The 25,612-nt window shown below is 48.5% G+C and overlaps 1 protein-coding gene across 7 annotated transcripts in view; it reads left to right on the top strand.

Moving 5' to 3' along the window:
• LOC129333226 (protocadherin gamma-C3-like) overlaps window positions 1-20,372 on the top strand; it is a 235,475-nt gene extending 215,103 nt beyond the window's left edge. For all 7 annotated transcript variants that reach the window (XM_054984745.1, XM_054984743.1, XM_054984741.1 and 4 more), the window contains exon 4: window positions 17,442-20,372. In XM_054984745.1, the coding sequence (XP_054840720.1) occupies window positions 17,442-17,695 (254 nt within the window). In that variant the 3' untranslated portion in view covers window positions 17,696-20,372. The remainder of the gene's footprint in view (window positions 1-17,441) is intronic.
• The last annotated feature ends 5,240 nt before the right edge of the window (window positions 20,373-25,612 follow it).

Genomic DNA, 25,612 nt, shown 5'->3' with positions numbered 1-25,612 from the left:
TATACAAATGTTTAGTGTGCATGCTTTTTTTTAAAAAAAGAAGAAGGGTATATGAAATGTCTGTTTTATAAAAGATGCAAGTCAGCAGAGGAGAGAAGGAAAAGAGAGGCTGCTGTTCAGATGCCGAGGGGGATCTACAAAATGGCGTTGCTGTAAGGAACAGCGGGCTAGTTTGGATACCGAATGGGCGTCTGTATTTTTTTACATTTTAAGAAACAGAAAACAAAATCCCTTCCTGTTTTTGTCATTTATTATTTTTCTAACACACACCGCATGTTTTAAATCAGTATAGGAGTAGTTCACGAATGCTTTGTCTTTTAGCTTTTTGTCCCCCACCCCACCCCAAGCCTTATAAACACCCAGCAAATCCTCACAGGGGCTGACTTAGGGGACAAAAGCATTTGGAATTAGCCTTTAATGCTTTAAAAGGGAAAGGAAACTGGGTGGAAGGGCAATTCCACTCTGAGATGTGTCTTCCTAAAGAAAGGAAAACCTTACGTTTCCCATATACGTATCCTCTCTTGACAACTACAGGTTTAATTTCCTTCCTTCACAAATAAAAGGATTATTTTTAAACCATTGCCTTTTGCCTAGTTCCAGGGACAGGGTTATCTGATGGTCCCCCCCCCCTCTGAGGGAGGGAGACCAGCAAGACTGCAGGGGGCTGTCCGAAGAAGGCCTCAGTCAGGCACCGAGTGGCAAGATTTTCCCATTCAGCATAAACCAACTGCTTTGGCAGGCGTTGCATTTTACAAGCAGGTGAAAGTTAATGGCTCCTTCCTGGATAAAGAAACCATTGTTGAATAATTTTATGGAATCTAATTGATCGGTAAAGATGTTTAAACGTACATCAAATCAGCAGTTCTGAGAAAAAAAGAACTTGCTTTCATTTCACTGAGGTTTACTCCAAAGGAAATTTGCAGAGTTGTCATTTTACAGCCTGCTCAGAAGCACACATTTTTCCTTGGGGAGGGGGCAAACCCCTCTTCCTTGCAGAGCCAACTTATCCAAGTAGCAAAATGTTTGACATGGCTAGGGTTGCCAGCTCTGGGTTGGGAAATTCCTGGAGATTCGGGGGGGGAGGATGGGGTTTGAGGTGCCATAGAGTCTACCCTCCAAAGCAGCCCTTTTCTCCAGGGCAACCGATTTCTGTTTTCTGGAAATCAGTTGTAATGCCAAGAGATTGACAGGCCTCACCTGGGGGTTGGCAGCCATACATGAGATTGCCCAAGTGAGCTGAAGGTGGAAAAGGACGGGCCTCAGTTTAGAAGGAGGGGAGAAGGGAAGCATCTCTTGTAAAAAAAAAAACCCTGACTGACTAGGGAACCTTTGTAAACATTAGGGCGCTCCTGGGCTTTTTTTCAGGGGGAACGCGGTGGAAGGGAGTTCCGGATCCTCTTGAAAACGGTCACATGGGTGGTGGCCCCGCCCCCCTGATCTCCAGACAGAGGGGAGTTGAGATTGCCCTCTGCGCCGCCGAGTGGCGCAGAGGGCAATCTCAACTCCCCTCTGTCTGGAGATCGGGGGCGGGGCCACCACCCATGTGACCGTTTTCTCCGAGGGCAACCCACTGAGTTCCACCACCTCTTTTCCCGGGGAAAAAAGCCCTGGGTGGCTCCTTAGATGCATAATCTGTTCAGTCAGGCGTTGTGGCAGCCATAGCTAAGGCGCAGTGTTTGTGTTCATGGCGGGCTAGTCAGGCTTTACCCAGAGTTGGTTCCAGGCCCTTCAACAGCTCCCAAGCCCTAAGACATGGTGGGGCCCTCGAGCCACTTTCCACTTTCTGAGGGCTGCCCCCCAAAGGGCCACAAGCAGCTGAGTCCCCCCCCCCCCCCAAAGCACGTGCCACTCTTGCCTTCCTGCAGAAGAGACTTCTGGCCGCACAGCCCCAGGAGGAGAAATGGGCTTTAAAAGACGGAGCGGGTTGGGAACGAGGAGGGGGGAGCGGAGGGCTCGTTTTCTGCATCCTGCTCTCCAGTGCTGCGCTTTAAATCGCGCCCCCCACCCAAGCATGATTGTGCAGAATTGGCTCTGAGCAGACGTGTTGGGGCATACGTCATCACGTTGAACTCAGTGGGACGAACCTTTTGAGTAAACGTGTTCAGAGCTGTGCTGTGCACCAGTGCAAGTAAATCAGCTTAAATCTGTGCATTCCGGTTTAACGGGTTTTTTCCGTGGGCTGCTGGGTTAAGTGATCCGTTGCTCAGTTGGGATTGCTTGGCCAAGCCACTGGTGCTCAGGGAGGGGAGGGGGCCTGGAGCGAGTGTGTTTGGATTCACTGGCTGCTGGGTGTGGAATCTCCGCCTCAAGCCCCACAATGGACTTAATTCAGCCAAGCATGAGAATACGCAGTCACATGCACACCAGCAATGGAGCCATTCACTTGGTTGCTTCTTAATGAGTCTGTGAAGTGGGACTGGGGGGGGGGTATCACATTCACAGGTCTCTGGCAAGTCAGCAGCTGTGTGGGTTCTCACGTGTCCCTACTGTCCTCTTCTGGTTCGTTGAAGAGCACAGCCTCCACCAGTGGAGAAGTGTGTGGGGACGGGAGGGTGGCAGTGAACATTGGTGGCCCTGTGATGGGTGGCGTTTTAGGATTTGGGGTAGTATTTGGATTTCAAATGAAATTGCATTGGCAATGCAATTGTGTCTGCTACGGATTGTAATTCCCAGATGATATTTCAAAAAGTATTGTGCATACATATCCCGTTAATTCTAAGCACTTCATGTCTCTGGCCAAGCTGAAACCCCTTCTGCCCGACCCACAGCTAGCTTTCTATGTGCAGGAAAGTTTCTGGGGCAGGGAGGCATCTGGACACGTGATTTCGTCTGTCTGCAGGCTCTGTAGAACTGGTGTAGTGAAAAAGAATTGCCAGCACCGGCTTGGGAAATTCCTGGAGATTGGGAGGTGGAGACTGGGGGCGGTGGAGTTTGGGGAAGGGAAGGACCTCAGAATGATATACTGCCATACAGTCAGCTCTCCAAAGCAGCCATTTTCTCCAGGGGAACTGATCTCTGTCATCTGGAGAGCAGATGAAATTCTGGGAGATCTCCAGGCCCCACTTGGAAACTGGCCGCCCTCTGGTATCCCAATGAATGACCTTTGATCTGGGACATTTCGGGTTCCATTCTTGCCGCAGTAATAAACCCAGTAGGCAGGATTAGCACGTCACTGTTCTCTCCTCTGATCTGTAATACGTGAATCACATTATTGGCCTGCCTTATTCATCTCTTGTCACTATGATAATGGATGTGAAGTGTTTTGAACACTGAAAGTGCTAAATAAATCATTATAGGCCAATAAGAGCCATATCTTTTCCTTTTCTAATTCTGTGGAAGAAGAACTGGTTCTGAGTAAAGAATATAAGGAAAACCTTTGGCCGTCTAATGAACTTGAGACTCTGAAGTTACCTCAGAGTCCCTGTGGCAGCCATAGCAGCAGAATCTCTTGGCACCTGAGGGGGATCACCATTACGGTGGCATCTGCTTTTGTGAGGCAGAGCCTATTTTTTCAGATGCGGGATTCCCAGATCTTCCAAAGGATCACGAGCCGTCCCAGTGCCCACCTGTAAAGGTTGTGGAAGCAGCTGGGGCATGTGAAGGAGCTCTCATCTGTCCGCAAGGCTATCTAGATATTTTATAGGATTTCAGTGCCCCCACCCCACCCTACATTTCCTAAACAATTGCACATTTTTATGGCCATGATATGGAAGAGTGGGCATCAAGTTATTTTCTGAGTGGCGTGTGAAAGTCTTGTGGGTCTGGCATCAGTTGGAGGTGGGCAGCCTGCACTAAATGCATTTGTGTAACCAGGGCTTTTTTCTGGGAAAAGAGGTGGTGGAACTCAGTGGGTTGCCCTCGGAGAAAATGGTCACATGGTTGGTGGCCCCGCCCCCTGATCTCCAGACAGAGGGGAGTTGAGATTGCCCTCCGTGCTGCCAAGCAGTGCAGAGGGCAATCTCAACTCCCCTCTGTTTGGAGATCAGGGGGCGGGGCCACCAGCCATGTGACCATTTTCAAGAGGTTCTGGAACTCTGTTCCCCCACATTCCAGCTGAAAAAAAGCCCTGTATGTAACACTCTTTTGTGGAGAAGGGAGGTCGCAAGCAGTTTTGGGAAGCTCTCAGTTGTCCTGGGGAGGGAGTGCTTTTGCCTCTAGACAGCGTCATGGTTCTGATATAATGGAACATGTTCTGTTGTCCTGCCAGCGCCATTCTTTTCCGAGCATCTCCTCCCCAGCCCTGAAGTGTTGTGCAACTGTCCCAGATAGAGCGCTTTGTGCAGAATTGCAATGATGATGGTTTCATTAAGACCCAGCTTTGAAAAGCCCAGGAGCCTCTTCAGAGAGTGTGTTAAAGGCGGTGCTTTTGAGACTTCAAAGCGAGGTTTTCCAGACTGTGTGACAGGCAGCTACAGCAATACAGCAGAGGATGGAGTCAAAGCACCCATGGAAAATTAGCAGTGCAAAGGGGCTTAATTCCTCAGTTCTGGGGGGGGAAAGAAACATTTTCCAGATTTCTCTTGTGTTTAAAGAAATTGGATTGAAAGAGGATCTGTGTTTATATGCTGAGGTTATAGGGGCTCAAGGAATGTAGCTTTCATGTGCCTGCTCGATTGCAAGTCTATGATAAAACGGGAGCAAAGGAATGCTCTCGTAGGGATTTTTAGACACCACCTGTCTGCATGCCCCAGCAGGTCTTCCTAAATTGTACTCTCTGCAAGGAAAGGTCTGTGCATGGGCCATGTTACACAGGCCGCCTGGCTACCACGCTGCTCATAAGCCCCTAAATAGTCTTCACTTTGTCAGAGTTGAGCTCAAACTGAGGGAAGCAGAAACAGGAGATTTGTTGTTGTTTTTTGTCTTATCTGAGATTTGCTTTCCACATCTCCTGCACTGTGAAGAAAACTTATTTTATTCAGTTATCCTGCCCCTGTGCGTTTTGCATATGCTTCTTCAGGGGCAAGTAGGGGCAGTGTACCTGAGTGACATGATTTTTCTTCCCACTGCGCCATTGTCCTTTTGGGTTTTTTTCTCCATCTTCAATGTGGACTTCTCCTAGATTTCCTCATCTTCTGTCAGCCGGGGGCGTCAAGAAGCAAAAATTGATATCAGTTAGCAGTGTAGCTCGTAGGGAGCTTACCATGAAGGCGTCACAGTTATTTAGCCAATACTGTTGTTGCCCGTTGGAGAAATGATTCATTCTCCATCTCGCTTTTCTTCCCAAGAGAGAAAGGAGACATGGAGACATGGATGCCTGCAGAGGAATGGGCCTTTATCTGTTCCTTGTGGGAAGGGGTCCCATTTTGAACAAATGATTGGCGGGGAAAGGAGTAAGCCTTCCATTTCTTTTCCCCCTCACAGTTCCAGGCTGCCAAGGATAGTTTTCTTTTCTGAAAAAGAAACTCGGCCATGAAAAAGGATTGTGCCATTACAGCGAAACACAGTCTGGTCCTTGCTGTTCGTGAGGCAGGCTGGATGTGACTGAATTGCCCAAGTTTGATCCCTTGGAGGCAGCCCCTCCGGAGAGATGGTGAGGCGGTCACTTCAGGCAGTGGCCCTGGTAACCGAGGAGCAGGCAGACAGAGCTGTGATGGGGCACTATACACAGAGAAGATCTCCCGTGCAGGCCTTTCCGAAGTATAATGTTCCTGCACCGATCCTGTTAACTTGATGGAGGCTTGTCTGGGTGAATGTATGTCTCGTGCCATGTACTTATTCCTGTGGGGAGCATGGCTAGGGATTTTCTGCCCCAGGCACAAAAATACCTTAGATTAGCCCAGAGCTATAACTGAACATTACTTGAAAGGAGCTTGTTCAGTCTGGATAGTAATTCAGAGCTTGGGGAAACTTGAGAGCCAGCAAGGGCCCAAACAGGCCGAATCGGCCCCATGTGGAGCACTCGCACAGCTGGCGTGCTGGCGTCACTTCCGGAAATGACAGTCATCGCATCAGTCCCAGGGCACGTGCTTGCAAAGAAGGACCTTGTGCCCAGCACAAGTAAGTGCCAAGGACTCTACCCTCCCGGCGGGAGTATGGAGGGACCTGGCAACCCTTCTCACAGACCTCAGAAATGAGAGAACTGGAGAAGGTTACGACACCTGAGCCCACGCTGCTTCCCCAGAGAGCCGCCTCTCCGTCCCTGCCGCGGTCTCCCTTGTGGTGGCCTCTCTGCTCTTCCTGCCTGGCCTGGGTTCAGAGCCCTCCTGTCATGAGCCTGAGCCTGCAGGCTGAGGCCTTGGAGTAGATTTCCAGTGGGCCTGACTGCCAATTCCCCTGCAGGCCTACATTTCCCAAGACCCGTCCCAGCTTTAGGACTAGGGGAAATTGGAGGGGATTGGCGCCAAGGAGGCTGAGAAGAACGAATCTCGAGGCCCTCTGAAGAGGAAGGGGTTCTTCTCCCAGGAGCTGCAGGGCAGAGACGCCCCTGCCAGCAGGAGAGGAGCCCCCACCCAGGGAGGGGGGGGGCTGGACCCAGGAAGGGCCAGTCAGGCAGCCATGTTAGGAGGATTCGTTGTTTTCTGCCATCTCCTTTGTGTGTTCATTGTGCCTTACTTGTTCTAAATGTATCCTCTGCTAAACTGTTTCTCCCAAGCATTTTGCCCACCTGTTTAGTGATTGCTCTGTTTAATACAATAGTTTGGTTAACCTTTTCTGGGTCCTCACACCTCAAGCCAAACCAGTCACCTGGCAACACCCTCCCCATAGAGGGATGCTGTTAGGAAGGGTGAAGGGAAGGGGGGGGTGCTCTGGGCCCTCCCTAGTTGCGCTCCCAGACCAGAGTGGTGGCAGCCAGTAAGGCCCTTGCCTGCTCCAGGGCTGAAGGGGGAAGGAGGAAGAGGAGGGAGCTAAAGGACCCCTGGGCAGGGACGTCCATAGTAGGAAAGCCCTCACATGACCCCTCTTTCCCACAACATCTCCTTTTATCCTGGGTTGCCAGGTCAGAGCTGGGAAATTCCTGGAGATTTGGGGATGGAGCCTGGAAAGGGCAGGATTTGGGGAAGGAGGGAGGGGGCTCAGAACGGTATAATGCCATAGAGTCCACCCTCCAAAACAGCCATTTTCTCCAGGGGAACTGATCTTTGTCACCTGGAGATCAGTTGTAATTCCGGGAGATCTCCAGCCACCATCTGGAGGCTGGCAACCCTTCCCCTCCTCCCTGGCCCCACACCTTATCTCTACCCCCAGTGTCTTGGCCAGTCCAGAGTTTGGGGGATGCTCCACCCTCGGTATGGCCCATCCTGCCATCCCTTGGCCAGAGCCCTTTGCCAAAATGGGGCAGAAGCCCAGAGTCACCCTGACTCTGCCAGGCTGCCTACTGGTCAATCAAGGGGCATGCCCTGGTGGACACTGTTGGTGCTTGGGCAATCTTTGTCCCCAGCATGGGTCTATCAGTGGCTCAGCTCCTTCCCCCTGGTAGTGGCTAAGCTTTGTGAGCCACATAGAGACCTTGTGAGCCAGCCACAAGGACTCCTTGTGAGAAGTGGGCTTGCTCAGCTTGAGGCAGGTCTGGGTGGGTCGTGCACTGGCTGCTGTGGGCTGTTCATCACCATGTTGGAACTATGCTGCCGAGTCAGCAGGGGATCCAGGACTCTCTCAGACTTTTGGGGCTGGGTTGTGGACTCCTGGGGTCTGAGGCCACTGTGTCCTGGGTTTTGTCTGCAGTCATCCCCTGAAGGTCAGTGATGTCTAGGAATTCACTCCTGGTATCCCATGTCATTGCCCAAGAAAATAGGGCCGGGAGGAATGCATGCTGGACTTACACCAGTGTGCCTTTGTCCTCTCTGGTTAGAGCTTTTGCAAAACAATAGAGCACCCGCCATGTCACTTCCAGGTTTAACTGGCAGTGATGTAAACACTGTGGTGGCAGGTATTACTCCCTGTTTTTTCCGGCGGTTGCGGTTGCAGCTTGGCCACTCTAGAGGACTGGAGGACTGCCGGATCGTTTTCAGAGGGGCTGCATATTGAAGGGTTGAGTAAGAGTGCTTTATTTAGGATCATGGGACTGCTTTTAAAGGAGCCTCTTGTTTTGCTCATGGCGTCTAGTAAAAAGCAGAGGACCCCGGAGGCTGAAAGCCCTCCCACTCAGCCTGCCTGTGCCAGATGTTGCGCTGCCTCTTCCTGCGATGCTGTGGAGAGGCTCCGGTCCCCTCCCCCTCATCCGAGGGCCAGGAATACTTTCTGCTGGATCTGTTTCCTCAGCCACGTTACACACACAGAAATGGGTTGGTAGGTCACACAGCAGAGGAAAAGAAGGCCGCGGAGAAGACGGGTTGTTCTGTCCCTCTTTCGAGCAGCCCAGCCACAAAGCTCGCTCAGACCTCGGCAGGCACCTTTTCCTACATCTGGAAAGCCCCGCAGGCACTAGGGGAATCTAAACAGACTAATAAGGCCAAACTGCAGTCCTGTTGAATACTTACTTTGGAAAATATACATTTTATTTATTTACATCATTTATACGCTGCCTTTCCCCCTAATGCAGCTTTCATGGTTCTCCTCTCCTCCATTTTATCCTTACAACATCCCCAAGAAGGAGGTTTAGCCGAGTGTGTGTGACCAGCCCAAGGCCACCCTGCGAGCTTCTATGGCAGAGCGGGGTTTGAACCTGGGTCTCCCAGAACCTCATCCAATACTCTAACCTCTACACCACACCGGTTCTCATGTTTCATAGTTTATTACAGCTAAAGCAAAAGGAGTATTTATTTCTCCTTTAAAATGGGGGGGAAATGGATAGCTTCAATCTGTAATGCAAGAGTAACTGTGAACAAGTTGATTCCCAGCTGAAAAATGTGGGCATGATTTAGCCACACAACACAATCATGATTTAGCTCTGTTCATTCCAAAAGGAATGGTGATAATAAAGCCCAAGCTTTATTATGCAGTCTTAAACAGGTACACCCTTCTAAGACCATTTCCGTCAATGAATTTAGAAGGGTATAACTGCTTAGGATTGCACTGTAATATTCTCCCATTGAAATTAATTGGACTTAAGTGCTTAACTTGGCCTGGATCACGCCTTTAATATCATACATATTCCATACCAGAAGCTTGATATTCATGGAGCATCAAGAGACCCCCTCCCCTTTAGGAATTAATTTTTCTATTTGGTATGAACTTTGCACTTAATGGTGGCAGGATTGTGCCTCTAAACAATCTTCAATCAGGCCTACTTTTTGTTTCAGAAAATGTGTGTGAGAAAAGGACTTTTGATGAGAATAAAGAGCAGCAGCATATATGTAGCTTTAGATTTGTCTGAGAGCTGAACAAGCATGAGGCATTAACTGTTAATCTATAAAAATAATGTGACTCAAGACAGAGCCACGTTATATTGCAACTGCAGCCAGCCCCCTGATGTCCAATTCATTTTGCTCCATTAGCAAATACCAGTGAGACTCTCGCCTTTTGAATTCTGGCCTGTTTGGGAGAGAAGCCCCACTCCAAAGTCCTTGCCCTATTCCTTACTCCTCCTTTTTGACGATGCTAGGAACAATCTGGGATGCAAATATGAAATCAGAAGAGCAATTAAACCAAGGATTAATCAAACAACTAAGGAAAACCAGTTTCCCACAGGAAAAGTGTTTTTGCCATATATCAAAGGAATCACTGATCAGATGGGAAAGCTTATGAAAAGGCACAACTTAAAAACAGTATTTGGACCCACCAGAAAAGTACAACAGATGCTATGATCAGCAAAAGACAGTAGAGACCCCCTCACCTCTGCAGGAGTATACCACATACCCTGCAGCTGTGGACAAGTTTACATTGGGACCACAAAGCGTAGCATCCAGACAAGAATAAAAGAACATGAAAGACACTGCAGACTTGGCCATCTGGAAAGATCAGCAGTGGCTGAACATAGCCTAACTCAAACAGGACACAGTATCCTATTCCAGGACACTAAAATACTGGACAACACTTCCAACTACTTCGTCAGATTGCACAGGGAAGCCATTGAAATTCATAAGCATAAGCACAATTTCAACAGGAAAGAAGAGACTTTAAAAATGAATAGAGCATGGTTTCCAGTCCTGAAAAACACCAGGCTAACAAAATACTCTACACCCTACAATAGCCCTGCAGAGAAGATTAGCATATCAAGCACCAATCCATATGCAAAAGAACCTCCTCAAGATACAGTGAAGCCTCCCTCCATTAGCATTCCACACCCTGGAAAACTCTTACAGGATGACTCAGCCCAAACCCACCTTCCTGAGTAGATATAAATTACCTGCCAACATCTTCTCCACACTGTGACACTGAGAGATCTCTGTCTTTTGGTGCTACACCTCTGAAGATGCCAGTCACAGCTACTGGCAAGATGTCAGGAACTACAATGCCAAGACCATGGCTATACAGCCCGGAAAATCCACAACAACCATTGTTCTCTGGCCGTGAAAGCCTTCAACAATTAATCTGGGATGTTTCCTCTTATTTGCTACAGGATACAATAATGAGGCCCAAACTACACATTACATTTAACTCGCGATCACCACGGGGAGTTGCAGCCAGGCAGCACCTGAGAGTTCCCTGTGAGAACTCAGTTCTGAAGCATTGCACGCACAAAGACGCAGTTCAGATCCAGCCCCCACCCAGTCCCTTTTCCAGCCTGAAACAGCCCTGGGGTGCATTACATGCCCCGTGCAGGGTGGCCTTCACATGCAATCTCGTTTAAAGATTTCCGTGCACTGCTAGACAAATTCTCACAAATGTTGTGCTAATGAAGTGGTGCAAAGATTATAACTTGGATTAAAGGCTGCGAGTTATCTTGGAACATCATTTTTTTTTAAACGAAATACTCCAGAACTGTCCCTCGGAGACAATAAAGCCAGGAAATAAGCAAGTCAGCTTGTGGATTAGCACTGCAGAGAATGTTAATTAAACTGTGCAGATCTTCCCCTTTGAGTTTATAAGACTCTGTGGATAATTCCAGGACCGAGAAGATCCATCGACAGCAAGGAGTCCCCAGTGCAGTGCTTGCAACTGGCCAGTCCGCAGGAAGTTTGCCCTTCAGCCTGAAGCAGCTCTCCCTGGATCCCCATTCCCAGCTCCGCACGTGCTGTGCTCTGAGTGCAGTTTGTTGGGAAACTGTCTTTCAGAAGTGCCTGCAAAAGAAGTCTGCAGGGACATGATGAGTGTTGCCAGGACCATGAGGGGAGGGGGCTGCCTCACTTGGAATTGCCTTTACATGCATTGCAGTTTGAAGGAGTGGCCAGAACAGATACGATCCGAAACAGACCTTGTTCTTGGTGGTGTGGCTGTGCGGGCCGGGCTTGTCATGTTTAGCTCCATTTTGAAGGCATTCCTGGCAACAGCACAAGTGTGTGCAATCAGTATTCAGGTCTTGGTAACTGAACCATCAAACTGATTCTCAAATCTCATTTCTATTTGAAATGTTTACACTGGAAAATTTGTGTCGTAATTGTGCACGGCTTCATTGCCACTCTTAATGCTGCTCTCCGTTGGCTCCATGCAGATGTTTCTGTTCTGTTACCAAGAGCTTCTGGTTGCCAGTGTTTCTCCCAGTGCAGAAAACTGACTTCTTCACAGCATTCCATTCAAGCAAGATCCAAGATCTCTAGACACAATTGGCAAGTCAGAGTGCAGCGGAGAAAGTGATGGAAATACTGCATCATTTCTAAAATTAGAGGTGCAGGCTTGGAACCTGGATTTGTCTACTTAGTAGATACTCGGGAGTCACTTCTTTTGTTGTTACCTTGTGGGACTTAAATCCCAGCTATTAAAGATTGTGGCGGGAAAGTAAAACTCTGCAAAAAGTAAAATTCTGGCCTGATGAGTTAGCTGATCCTCGAAAGCTGTACTATCTGCTGCGTTCCTCATCAGGAACCTTTTGTCCAGGAACCTGTGAGCAGCTCCCTTGCTGACAGCCCCTGAAGACCAGGTTGCCTCCTTTTTTCATAAGAGCCACCTCTAAGATGTGCACCCTAACAAAGTGTGGCTGTCCTAAGTTAGTTCAGCAAGAACTGGCAGAGTGGTGCCCCCCTTCTCCTGCTGGAAACTAGAACTCTCCCACGCTCTGCAGACGAAAGGCCCAGCAATTAAAGTGGTCAAGAATTCTTCCTTTTCTGCTGTTTTTTCCCTCCCTCCTATACTGGTGGTGGTTAAAGTTCTGTGTTTCATTTGTCATCAGTTGTGTGTAAGGAACAACTAGTCAACACTTTTAAAAAGAGCAGAACTGACTGTAGGCATTAGAGAAGGTGGGTTGATGGCAGACTTGAGGAAAGAACCCTCTCTGCCCCATCAGTTGTGAAAGAGATGTGCTCCCCCCCTCCGCACCTCGCGCTAAGAAAAATGCTCTTTTCAGCAGACCAGTTCCATAGCCTTTGGAGAATTTTCTGCTTTCTAGACTGAAACAAAGTCAAAGTTCTGGAGCTTCAGCAAGCTAGAAAATGTTGATCTGGAAGGATTGTCGAGGGATAGAATTCCCATAGTGCATAAAACCATTGCCAGGAGCTTTGGTAGATGCTTGAAATACTTGATGGATGCTCACTTCTGCAGCGTATGGGAATTGAGGAGGCAGATGGCTGCCAGTTGGAAGGAACAATTTTTTCCCTCAGTTGTGGAGAGTGCCAGCCCCAGAAGGCAATCAGCTGATGCAGCCCATCACTGAGCCCCTATCAGAACAAGCCAGTCTTTTGGAAGGAGGCTTGCGCATCTGCGAAACAGGGTCAAGGAAACAGGGCTTGATTCCACATTACTCAAGAGCTCCTTACCTAGGCAAGTTCCCAGGGCATGCGGCCATTCGGGGGGGGGGCATGCTGCTCAGGAGTTGGCGCAGAAGGCTCTGGATGGAGGGCCAAACAAGGGTGCAGGCAAACTGAGGGCTCATCCAAAACATACACAGAATGCCCTGGGGGAGGGGGAGGGGAGTGTGAGACCTGCTTTCTTGATGCGTCTCCATAAAACATCATCTGGATGTCTTCAGCCTTCCATCTGCCTCTCTTTGCTAATCTCCTTCTGTACATAGATGGATCCAGGCATTCAGTGAAAGTGTGTCACAATTAGGCATGCCTGTGTAGATCGCATTTCAGGTGGGAAAATAAGCCACACTCATATTACCCTGAAAATAGCCATGACCACCACCATATTGTTCAAAGTGTTTTGGGGAAGGTGAGAGGGCAGTGACTCTGAGGCTGGCTTGCTGAAAAGGGCAACCTGTGGCTAAGGTAAAATCTGAACCAGTGACTTGCCAGCTCACATCCCTGGCCATAGAGCTACCCCAGGTCTCAAACATATATGAAGCTGCCTTATACAGAGTCAGACCTTTGGGTTTGTCAAAGACAGGCTGGCAGCAGCTTTCTAGGGTCTCAGGTCAAAGTCTTCCACGTCACCTAAGACACCATCGTTTTAACTGGAGGCACCTGGCATTGAACCAGTGACCCTGGGAAGTTTATACAGCTAACCGAGATCTCAAGTCCACTAGTCTATAATGAGATCCCTTTTCCAGCCTCATAGATCCAGAGGAGTTAGCCGTGTTGGTCTGTGGTTGCAAAATAGTAGAGTCCAGTAGCACCTTTAAGACTAACCCACTTTATTCGTCATGCATCTGACGAAGAGACCTGTGGTTCTCAAAAGCTTATGCTACAATAAAGTTGGTTAGTCTAAAAGTGCTACTGGACTCTTCCAGCCTGACTCTACCTCCACCCCACACACATGCAAGCCTTATTTATCAAAAATCTTATTTCTGCCAGCAGCAGAAATGTAAGTTTTTTTTTTATCTTCCTGCTGCTAGCCAAAAACATCTTTGCAAGCATTTTCATGAATTTAATGATCTCATTTTACTTTGTGTCTATCCTGTTGAAATAATTCAAACACAGGCAGGAATCCCCCGGGATTTCTAGTTCCTTCACGGGTGCCCTTCCAAGTGTCAGTCTCCTGATTTCTTGCTTGAAGTTTCCCATTGGATTGATGGTAGTGCTAAGGAATTGAAAAACACTTAACAGTTTCAGTTTTTTTCATTTTCATTGCCAAAACAGTGCAGTTCCTCAGTAGTCATTATTTATTTATTTATTTACATCATTTATAGTCCGCCTTTCTCACTGAGACTCAAGGCGGATTACACAGTATGAGGTTAGTACAATCAGTATCAAGTAAGTACATTTCAATACAATACCATAAGGTAAACATAAAAGTTTAAAGACATAGCATTAGCAAGGATCCAAGACATAGTAGAGATACTGAAGCAAAACATAATCAGTTCTAGGACTAACATTAGACAGCATAGGAGTACATATTTAAAGCAGCAGATAATATATGAGGCAAAAATGGTGATGAAGTCTATGATCCCCAACTTGTTAGTGAAGCACCTCAGACCCCCTCCCTACAATGCAGCCCTCCCGTTTGAGTCAAAAGCCTTTTTGAATAGTTTGGTTTTGCATCATTTATGGAAAGCCAGGAGAGTGGGGGCTCTTCTGAATTCCTCAGGCAGGTCATTCCACGGGATAGGGGCCACCACAGAGAAAGCCCTTGTACAGGCTGCTGCTGACTTCACCTGTGTGCGGCCTGGCACCTGCAGGAGACCCTGTTCAGATGAGCGAAGCTGCCATGGAGGAACATAGGGAGGGAGGCGGTCCCGTAGGTATGCCGGACCAAAGCCATGAAGAACTTTGTATGTAATAACTAATACTTTGAACTGAGCACGGTAAACGATGGGTAGTCAGTGGAGCGACTGTAGGATGGGAGTGATGTTCATGCTCCTGCTCGCTCCTGATAACTTTTGTCTTCTTGATGTTCAGCTATAATCCTTCTTTGGCACTTTCTCCCATAACCTTCATCAGTCGTCATTTCAGGACTTCACTATTTTCTGCCAGTAATGTAGTGTCATCTGCGTATCTCAAATTGTTAACATTTCTTCCACCAGTTTTCACTCCACCCTTTTCTGACTCTAATCCAGCTTTCCTTATGATATGTTCTGCATATAAGTTGGATAGGGAGATAGCATACATCCTTGTCTTACAGCTTTGCCAACTGGAAACTATTCTATTCAGGGCTTTTTTTCTGGGAAAAGAGTTAGTGGAACTCAGTGGGTTGCCCTAGGAGAAAATGGTCACATGGCTGGTGGCCCCGCCCCCTGATCTCCAGGCAGAGGGGAGTTGAGATTGCCCTCCGCGCCACTCAGCAGCGCGGAGAGCAATCTCAACTCCCCTCTGTCTGGAGATCAGGGGGTGGGGCCACCAGCCATGTGACCATTTTCAAGAGATTCCAGAACTCCGTTCCACCACGTTCCAGCTGAAAAAAAGCCCTGATTCTGTTCATCATCATGTCTTCTGTGTAGTCCCACTTGGTATCTGCACATGTGCAGGCCAGCTGTGGATGTTCTAAAGCTCCTTGAGGCAGGAGGCTATAAAAGCCAGGCACAGCTGTTCCCCCCCCCCCACGCAGCTGTAAAAGGCAAAGCAAGCAGCTCCATCCCTCGGTTCTTCTTTTGTTGCTGCTGTTCATCCAGTATTCGTCTGTGCAGGCTACACATCCCTCCCTCCCTCCTCCCTGTTGTGAGTTTTTATTCTTACCTTCCTTCTGCCCAGGTGGCCTAGAGAACTGAGGGAGGGAGCCACTTGCCCCGCCTTTTATAGCCACGCCTGTGGGGGGGGGAAGCATGCAAAAAGGCAAGTGTCTCACGCCTCTAGGGGCTTTAGAATATCTGTAACTGGCTGCGCATGTGCAGATCCCATATGTGTCTGCACAGAAGACCACTCAATGAACAGCTGTTACAGGTAAGTGCAATCCTGTTTTTTCTCATGTTGGGTTCTAACAGTAGCTTCTTGTCCACAGTAGCATCAGCACGATCTTTTATTTTTTTTTCTTTTATTTTTTTCTTTTAATACCATCCATAAGGTTTTCATGATCCACATAGTCAAAAGCTTTGCTGTAATCTATAAAGGTGGATTTTCTTCTGAAATTCTCTGGTGCGTTCCATTAACCATTGTAAATGTACAATATATGATCTCTAGTGGTTCTTCCTTTTTTGAATCCAGCTTGAATGTTGGGCATTTCTCACTCCATATATGCTTAGAGCACTTGTAGAATTTTGAGCATCACTTTGATTGTGTTGTATAGAAAATAATTAATGCAATAGTCAAAAATAGTTGCTGCAATCTTTGGTATTTCCTTTTTCAGAATTGGGACGTAGACTGAGCGTTTCCAGTCCATGGACCATTGTTTTTGTTTTTCATATTTGTTGACAGATTCTTGTTAAGATCTTGATGAATTCCTCTTGGAATACCTCTACTTATATCCCACCGCCCCTGCCCACCACTCCAGGCAGCTCAGAGGAAGGGCAGGACAGAAATGGATGGGCAGAATGTCAAAGTCACAGGGGACTGGATCTGGGCGCATCTTTAACTGCGGGAAGCCTGCTGAGTGAAGCTGGGAGATGGGGGAACGGGTGTGGGGAAAGAGGCCATCAAAATACAATTGCTAATACTAACTGCTAAAGTACTCCACCTCTCTTGAAAGAAAGTCCAGACTGCACGCATTTATACCACTCTGAACGGTGGGACTCTGTAGGCACCGAAGGGCTGGGAGGGATCTGTATTTCTGTGCCATTTCAGAGTTTCAAGGGTTAGCTGTGGACACCCCAGTAGTCGAAATCAACTGGGCTTCATGCATGCTTGGGGAATCCAAGGAACAGAAACGCATGCCAACAGAGAAGCCACACGGATACTTCGTTTTGCCATCCGGAGCTGCCGGTGCAGGAGGGAGGGAGTGCTCTTGAGGCAAAATTGCTGCATATTTGATGTGCATAGTAGAAAAGACACATTGCTGTTTTTGTATAACCTGCCTAACACTTTACAAAGAGGCACTTCTGTGATCATCTCCTTCCAGATCGCCCAAGTCCTTCACAAGTCATTGGGCTGGGGGCGGGGGCAGCATGGGACCATTCCTAGATAATGGATATCAGACTTCTAACATTAATTTATTTAACTATGTCTATAGTCTGCCTTTCTCATAGGGGCTTAAGGCAGGTTGCAAGGTAAAACTGATGTGTTCGATAGGATGAGGCATTTAAGAAACAGTGTTAATAGGGCCAGGATTAGAGAACTCTGAAACAAGCATAGAATATTCGACATGATTCGGTATTATGTATGCGGATACATAATACCATTTTTCTGCATTGTTACGTGTTTGCCTTCAAGTTGCAAATGACTGGTGTGAGCCCTTGGGGGAGGGTTTCAAGGCAAGTGAGGAGCCGAGACGGTTTGCCATGTCCTTCCTCTGCCAAGCAACCCCGTCTTCCGTGCTGTTCTCCCATCCGTGTACTAACCAGGGCCAACCCTGCTTAGCTTCCGAGATCTGATGAGATCGGGTATCCATGTCACCTTCCCAACCAGGAAAAATGGTATTACAAAAATAAACGTCATTTTACAAACATCATGTTAAAGACCACATTTGTAAACGTTCAGCTTTCTGTCTCCTGTCCCCTGCAGAAGCTGCCGCCGCCGCCGCCGCCAATCCAGACGGGAATTCGACTCTGGGGGGAGGAGCAACTGCAGGCACGATGGGCCTCAGCACCAGGTATGGCCCCCAGTTCACCCTGCAGCACGTCCCTGACTACAGGCAAAATGTGTACATCCCCGGCAGCACGGCCACCCTCTCCAATCCCAACGGCAAACGTGATGGGAAACCAGCAGCCTCTGGAGGGGGGAACAAGAAGAAGTCAGGGAAGAAAGAGAAGAAGTAGGAGGCACGCACAGGAGGAGGAGGAGACCAGCGCCATCTTAGACCTGAAGGGCAGAACCTTCCAGCACTCCCCCCAGTTCATAGCCTAGGATGGAGGATGAATGTGAATTTGTGGGTAATGTTTTTTTAAAATGACACAGAACATTGCGAATGTATGTTGTTGTGGCATCATCAGGGCTGCTAAGAGTAGGCCCACCTACCTGTAGCCCTCATGATGTCAAAGAATTTGGAAACAAAACAAGATGAGTCCTGTGGGTGGTGATGCCCTCCTCGCAAGGGAAATCTCGTGCGCAAGGGTGCCTGATCTGGGAAAGATTTTTCTTTACTGTTGGTTTGCTCCAGAGTGACCCGAAGCACCTGCGAGGCTTAGGGTGGGCTCTGCCCATTGTAAATAATTCTTCTAGGCAGGGATCGCCATATTTATGCATTTTTTCCCCATTTTGAAGCACATCCTCAGATTTTGAGTGTTGATTTCTCCCCCTGAAAGTAGCAACTGGAATCCTTGTTATGAAGTTGTTTGGGAGTGCTTTAGTTCCTGTCAAACCTGTTGATTTTTTAAAAAATAACTGTTTATCCTCCATTATTAGAAGGGAATGCGATTCAGGTGCATTATAAACATTTATCTTTTATGTTTAAGTTTGACCAGTGATGGCCTAAAAATGAAACTGAAGTCATGATCTCTGAGAAGCAGAGCGCACAATCACGCTGCCATGGGAAGCCGTCCAAGGCAGAGGGGGGGCCACAGACCTTTGCAGGGCAGACCCCCCCCCTGCCTCTTATGGGTTGAGTCCTGAGGCCTCTAAAAAGACATCTCATCTCCGTTTTGGTCATAAATATTTATGTGTACAGTAAATGTTTTCTGGAAATAAGAGTTAGGGAAAGTAGTGGGCCGCTTGTGAGCGTGGCGAGCTGCTGTTCCTTTATGCACTGAAATAGCCCGGTGAGGGTCCACTTTGGTCAGAAACGGGTTCTGATCGCCCAGCGGAGAATGAGAAAAAAAAGGAATGCTTCACATTTTGCTTCTCATCAAGTTGCATGTAGAACACTCATCTTTCAGTAGGACAGCCAGTGCCGCCCACACTAGAATACAGAAGCCATTGCATGCCGTAAACAGCATGATGTAAATATGCTGCCGAACGCTCACAACCGTGGTGCAACCCGAGCATTGTCTGTCTGCCAGGCAAGTCCAGTAGCAAGATGCGTCTGTTGGCCTGTGTCGGAACACCGGCCAAGTCTGCACGTTCCGTGTGTCTGTGCAGCTCCCCTAAGAACTGCCTGTGCTTTACAGGCCGTCGCAATCAGATGTTAAAAGTCAGCAGCATTTGGCTGGAGAAAGTTCAGGGCCCAGGCATGGAGAGGGGATGCCGGAATTGGTTCTTGGCAACGCTTGCTGACTGCCGAGCAGCGGCCCATCCTGGAGGTCAGCTGCAACTCCACAGAAGGGTTCTGGTGCACTGAAGGTCCTCGGGACCTCTCGACATCACCCCTGCCTGGATGCTGCTTGAAGTCCACTGGATTAGGAAAAAAACACTATGAAATTCTTTTCCTGTGTTGTTCAAACCACTTGTTTTGGGTTCTTTAACCACATTATTTCGTAGCCTAGGATTGGCGGAGGCTGGGCTTTCTTCAGCCCTTCCTTCCCTCTCTGTACATATCCAAATGCAGGCCGGAAGGGGCTGCTGCGTGCTCTGGGCATGGGGTCTCCCTCCCCTGCCTATGGGGAGCTCCCTCCACCTTCAGCTGGCTTCTTGTTTCAGGAGCTGAGCTGCAAAGACAAAGAGGCAGCCTCTTTCTGGCACGGAGCGGTCCAAGGCTGTTTTCATTTTTGTCCTAAACCTCTCATCAGCAGCTCCCCTGAGATGGTCACGCCTTCTCTGATCACCTTGGGTTCAACTCCTGACAACTTTCCAGAACTTTGCAGTGCAGCCTTGCTGGCTGTGCGGCCTCCCCTGCCAGAGCACGATGTCCGCTTCCAGACCTGCTGCCTCCCCGTCTAGGAAACCAGGACTGGTTTTGCAGGAAGGAACTTTTGTCTCAGCGTCTGATTTTTGTACCAATCCCAGTCACCCTCCCCTGTGTTTGGTGACTGCACTAGAAACAGTTTACATAGTTAGTGATAAAGAGCACGATCCAGTACCTTCTCCTGCACCAGCCCCACTGATTGGAACAGGAGCAGTGCTCTTGCACAGTGCCCGTTCCTTTCTGTGGGGCTTGCACCGGAGAGCGGCTTGCTAGATCCTGCCCAAGGCTTGTTATCAGCTGAAGTAGCTATTACGTGACCCTTTTCAAAGTACGGTAGAGGAACCTTAGTTGCCCTTTCTTTTCCTTTAGTCAGCAAGCTGAATCTAGTGTAGTACTGCTGCAAACTTAGTGATGTGTAAGGTTTCTGTTTTTTTTAATCTTAGTAGTAGGTGACTTGTGGACATCAGTATTTTCTGATTCCTTTGTATCTTCTTTACGTGTGCTCTTTGTGCTCTTCAGTGTATGTGGATTGAAACACACTTGTCCTTTCAATGTGTCTAATATTGAACTATACTTATATATTATATATATGCTTATATCCTTCTTATATCCATATAGACAGACGTTGATGTGTACACGCAAGTTTTATACTCTAATATTTATATTGCTTTTTTTTTTCTTTGGGAAAAAAATAATAAAATCTTTTCTTCTGATGAGTTGTGAAAGTTGTTCCTGAAGAGGGAGGTAAATTGTGGGTTGTGGGAAGGAAATTGTGTGTCCTAGGCTGGAGAGTTGCAATATTTTTCCTCCCGTACATGAAAAGTGATATGGCATCAGTGTCTCTGGTAAACAGGTTGTCCAAGTTTTGTAATATTTCAGGAACCTGCAACACATTATTTGGCCGTTGGTCACACTGTGAAGCACATGTGAGTTTTCACAAGGATAGCAACTTGTCCGTCCATCTGCCTTCAGCTCTCTGAAAAATGTCATCCGTCTCTAGCCTTGTTCAGCAGCCTGCTGCTCTCCATGTTTGGATGTTTCAGCTGCTGTGGGATCCAAATATATGGGGAAACAAGGCATAAATGTGTACCAAGAGGGTGGTGATATGAAGGACATCGTGGTCATTTCCACAAGAATTTCCACAACCCTTCTGATGTTCCTTGACACATTGGTCCACTGTTTGCGCGGAACAACAGGGGCGTGGAATAATTCTCCCAACCTCCGGGAAGACAAGAGGCAGCGCATACAAGAAGATGTATATCCAAGGAACGTAAGTCCTTTGCTGGATCAGACCAGTGGTCCAGCTAGCCAAGCCTCCTGCAGGAAGGAGGGAGAGGGTTGTGTGTGGAAGAGGCTCTGTCCTTCCCTGCTCTGCAGCTATTAATTGTCAGACTGTATCACCAGAAGCCAAGAAATGCTGCCTCTGGGGGTCTGCCAGTATTGCTAGGCAGGAATCGTGTGCCAAGATGAGTGAATCTGTGGCCCAGTGAGAGAAAATGGTGGGAAGTGGCCATCGGGCTCCCCTCCCCCAATTTCATCAATGAAAGCACGAGGTCTTCATCCTGCCTAGATGCTGTGCTGTCTCACCTGGAAGTCCTGCCCCCTGACACCCAAGCTGGCAGAGGTGGTTTTGAGGGAAAGCGCTCGGCACAGATGCATTTTCTTTGCTGTAGAGGTGAGCCCTGGTGAAGTCCATCTGAAAATGATTATAGATCCAGAGCAGCTAGCCGTATTAGTCTGAAGTTGCAAAACAGTAAAGAGTCCAGTAGCACCTTTTAGACTAACCAACTTTATTGTAGCATAAGCTTTCGAGAACTACATCTCTCTTTGTCAGATGCATCTGCTCAGGGCTTTTTTCCGGGGAAAAGAGGTGGTGGAACTCAGTGGGTTGCCCTCGTAGAAAATGGCACGGCGCCGAGGGCAATCTCAACTCCCCTCTGTCTGGAGATCAGGGGGCGGGGCCACCAGCCATGTGACCCTTTTCAAGAGGTTCCGGAACTCCATTCCACCGTGTTCCTGCTGAAAAAAAGCCCTGCATCTGCTGTCCCACTGAGAAAGGAGCTGGGTCGTATTTCAACTCCTGTCTCAGGGCACAGATGGGTCCCTGCTGGGACAGCACAAATTACTTTCCTCTGACCTGAACTTGCCTTATTTGGACCTAGGGTTGCCAGCCTCCAGGTGGTGGCTGGAGATCTCCTGGAATTACATCACATCTTCAGGCTACAGAGATCAGTTCCCCTAGAGAAAATGGCTGCTTTGGAGGTTGGACTCTATGGCATTATATCCCGCTGAGGTCCCTCTCTTCTGTAAATCCTGCCCTCCCCAGTCTTCACCCCAAAATCTCCAGGAATTGCCCAACCCAGAGATGGCAACCCTAGATGGCTGGCAGCCTGCCACTCCAGTGGGCAAGATGAGAATGAAGTGGCTCTAAAAAAAACCCTCCCATTGGAAGCATTTGCTGCCATGGCAGAGGCTGTGGGGGTCTGTTTCGTATATCTGGGCTTTCGCACTTTTCCCTTAAGCAAGCTCCTGTTCTACTAAGACAAGGAATAGAGAATGCCCCCAATTGCTTGACCCACCACAACTGGCTTAGATGAGTAGGCCTCAGGAAGAAACCTTTTTCTTAGACAGATGGCAGAATTTAACCGAATGAAATGGAACTAGGGCCGACCTGGCGCTTGCCCTGTTTCTTTTGCCAGCTGGTGACACCTTCTTGCCCTGCACAGCCATGAGGCACACAAACAGCACTCTGGAGCAGGTAGATTTAACGGGCCCCTAGAGAGCCTACCTGGAATCTGAACCTTCCATTCACCTCCACATTTCAGCAGAAGGAATGGGAGATGACTAAAGGAAGCTTTCAGCCAGTTCTGGCAGCAGGGTGAACTTGTGTCTACGCTCACATTACCTTTTCCCCTGGTCTGCATGCTCAGACATGCACTGTGAGCAGGGCTTTTTTTTCTGGGAAAAGAGGTGTTGGAACTCACTGGGTTGCCAACACAGGGGGCAACTCCTGGCAGGGAGGTGGTGCCCTTGGTACCACAAGCATGTGTGCAAAGTGCGCGCATACTCCCTGGACCACACAATGACGTCACTTTGGGCCAGCAGGGAAAAGGGGGGGAGTTTTTTAAAGTTTAAATTGCCCTAGGAGAAAATGGTCACATGGTCGGTGGCCCTGCGGAGAGCAATGCGTTGCCTGGAGATGCCGCTTTGGATCGGCTGGCCAGACTGGGTGGAGCAGGAAACATGAGCAGAGGTGTATTGCATGTCAGCTGGGGTGCCAGTACCTTGTTTGTTTGTTTAGTGGGCCTGACACAGGAAGAAGCAAAACTTTTTGTGACATTCATTCACTCATTTAGTACCTTATCGCTCAGGCCTTCCTGCGAGGGGTTCAGGGGGGTCACAATATACTCTCTGCCCCCGGTATCTGCACAACAGCTCTGTGAGGTAGGTCAGGCTGGAAGGGTGCGACTGGCCCAAGGTCACCAAGCAAGCTTCCACGGCAGCGTGGAGGCCTGAACGTGGGTCTCCTGGATCCTAGACCAACACTGCAGCCACACTCTAGAGTAACGATAAGAAAAGATCCACCTGCCACTTATTGAAACGTGTATTCATAGGGTACTATTTAGTATCATTATAATGGGAACAGATAGTTTTGTCAGTGCCTGGATGGGGGAACCTCCTTGGAGCGCACACACGCACACACACACCCTGCAGGCTTGAGTTCTGTAAAGGATGAATGAAGAGCGCAGGTGCTTTGCAGTTGCCCCCGGGATCTGGGTACTTGCTGGCCAGGACATTAGAGGGTGGTGGGTTCACTGCCTAGCGCTTACTCCATAGCCCCCTTCCTTGGAGCATCTTAAGTAAAAAGGTTTCCTGTTACTCTTCTCAGGAAGGTGGCAGTGATGGTCATAGCCTTGTGCAGAAATGGGGGAGGATTCTTCCGCATTTGTACCCCTCACCGTCCCCAAAGGACACCCAAACCCTGCAGAGCCATCAAACGCTTGGTGGCAAATGAGGGCAAAGGGAAAGGAGGGTTTCCTGGCTCACCTGCTAGCTCACACCCCACACACACCCATGCACACACCTGCCAGGCTTCCACGTAGCTAGAGGATGGGAGAAGAGCTCATTCTTGCCATACAGCTAGGCAGGGCTTTTTTCTGGGAAAAGAGGTGGTGGAACTCAGTGGGTTGCCCTCGGAGAAAATGGTCAGGTGGCCGGTGGCCCCGCCCCCTGATCTCCAGACAGAGGGGGGTTGAGATTGCCCTCTGCGCCACCGGCGCAGAGGGCAATCTCAACTCCCCTCTGTCTGGAGATCAGGGGGCGGGGCCACCGGCCACCTGACCATTTTCAAGAGGTTCCAGAACTCTGTTCCACCGAGTTCCCGCTGGAAAAAAGCCCTGCAGCTAGCTACCTGGGAAGGAAGCAAGCAAGGCTTAAGAAAATAACATGGGGGAAATAACCAACCTAGGTGGCAAGCTGGAACCTTGACTCATCCCACACCAGTGGCCAGGCAACAGGTTTTGTGTCTCTGAGGGAAATACTCCTCCTGCAGAAAAAGACCGAAGCCATTGGGAACGCTGCGCCTGGAAGCCCTCTTCCCTTCTCCAGCTGATGTCATGAAATGGAACCTTCCACCGTGTCCAAGGAGGCCAACAGGTCTAATAAAACCGGCAGAGGACCCACTTGTCCCAACACTGTGTGGTCTCTGTCCTATAACAAGGGGACTAAACCTATTCAGGTAGGCCTGGACTTACTCTGCAGTCACCATGGTGTGTCAATAAACATTGCTTTGAACAGTTCAATTTCTTTAAAAATCATTTGGCTTAATGTCTGGCAGGCTTTATAACAACATTATAATAACATATTTATATACCACCCTTCAGGATGACTTAACACTCACTCAGAGCGGTTTACAAAGTATGTTGTTGTTATCCCCACAAAACACCCTGTGAGGTGGGTGGGGCTGAGAGAGCTCTGAGAGAGCTGTGACTAGCCCAAGGTCACCCAGCTGGCTTCAAGTGGAAGAGTGGGGAATCAAACCCGGTCCTCCAGATTAGAGTCCCATGCTCTTAACCACTGCACCAAACTGGCTATCTTGAGTGAAGCTTGCTCCTTTCTTGCCTCTGCCCCACACAGTCACTGCAGGCTTACGGGATGCGGGAAGGGCACATTTACCAGAAAGACTGACTGCCTCCACCCTCTTTCAAAGGCTGGTGTTGCTTCCACGTGCTGCTTTTGCAAACACTGCTGGAAATTCACTGATCACACAAGGTCAGCCTGGCCTCCAGAAACTGAACCTCTAATTAGACGGCAGCTTCTTTTGGGCCCTCTTTTGGGTTATAGGACTTCCCCCCCCCCCCCGCTATTTTCATGTTGGGCCATGTTTTCCATTCAGACAATGCTGTCCCTTCACCTAACAGCATCCTAGGCTCAGCTCCAATTTAATATATGCCACTGTTTCACAACAGTTATTTATTTACAGCATTCATAGTCCATCTTTGTCACTGAATCTCAAAATGGATTATGCAGTGTAAGTCGATAAAAGTTCCTATGAAGACACACCTAAGCAAAACACTGCAAGAGGATACAATCCATATGAGGAAACATCTAATGAGTAATATACTAGTACTAGCATTACAGTTGTGTGCATAACATGCCATCGATTTGCAGTCAACTTATGGCAACCCTGTCGGGTTTCCAAGGCAAAAGTTGCTCAGAAGTGATTTGCTATTACCTGCCTCTGCATAGCAAGTAGCAACCCTGGACAAGCACTAACTAGAGCCAACCCTGCCTAGCTTTTGAAATCTGATGAGATCAGGCTAGCCTGGGCCATCCGGGTCAGGTGGATTACTGATGAAATAGTTTAATGTTACCCTAGCATGGATCCGGGTGGCCAGATCCGCTGAGTCAAGGTAAGGGCCATCTTCCAAACTAGACTAAGTTGGAAGAAAGCGTT

The sequence above is a fragment of the Eublepharis macularius genome, chromosome 7 (assembly GCF_028583425.1).
Source record: "Eublepharis macularius isolate TG4126 chromosome 7, MPM_Emac_v1.0, whole genome shotgun sequence".
In the NCBI taxonomy this organism is placed as follows: Eukaryota; Metazoa; Chordata; class Lepidosauria; order Squamata; family Eublepharidae; genus Eublepharis; species Eublepharis macularius.
The sequence above is the reverse complement of the archived record's forward strand: the minus strand, read 5'-3'. Positions and strand labels throughout refer to the sequence as shown.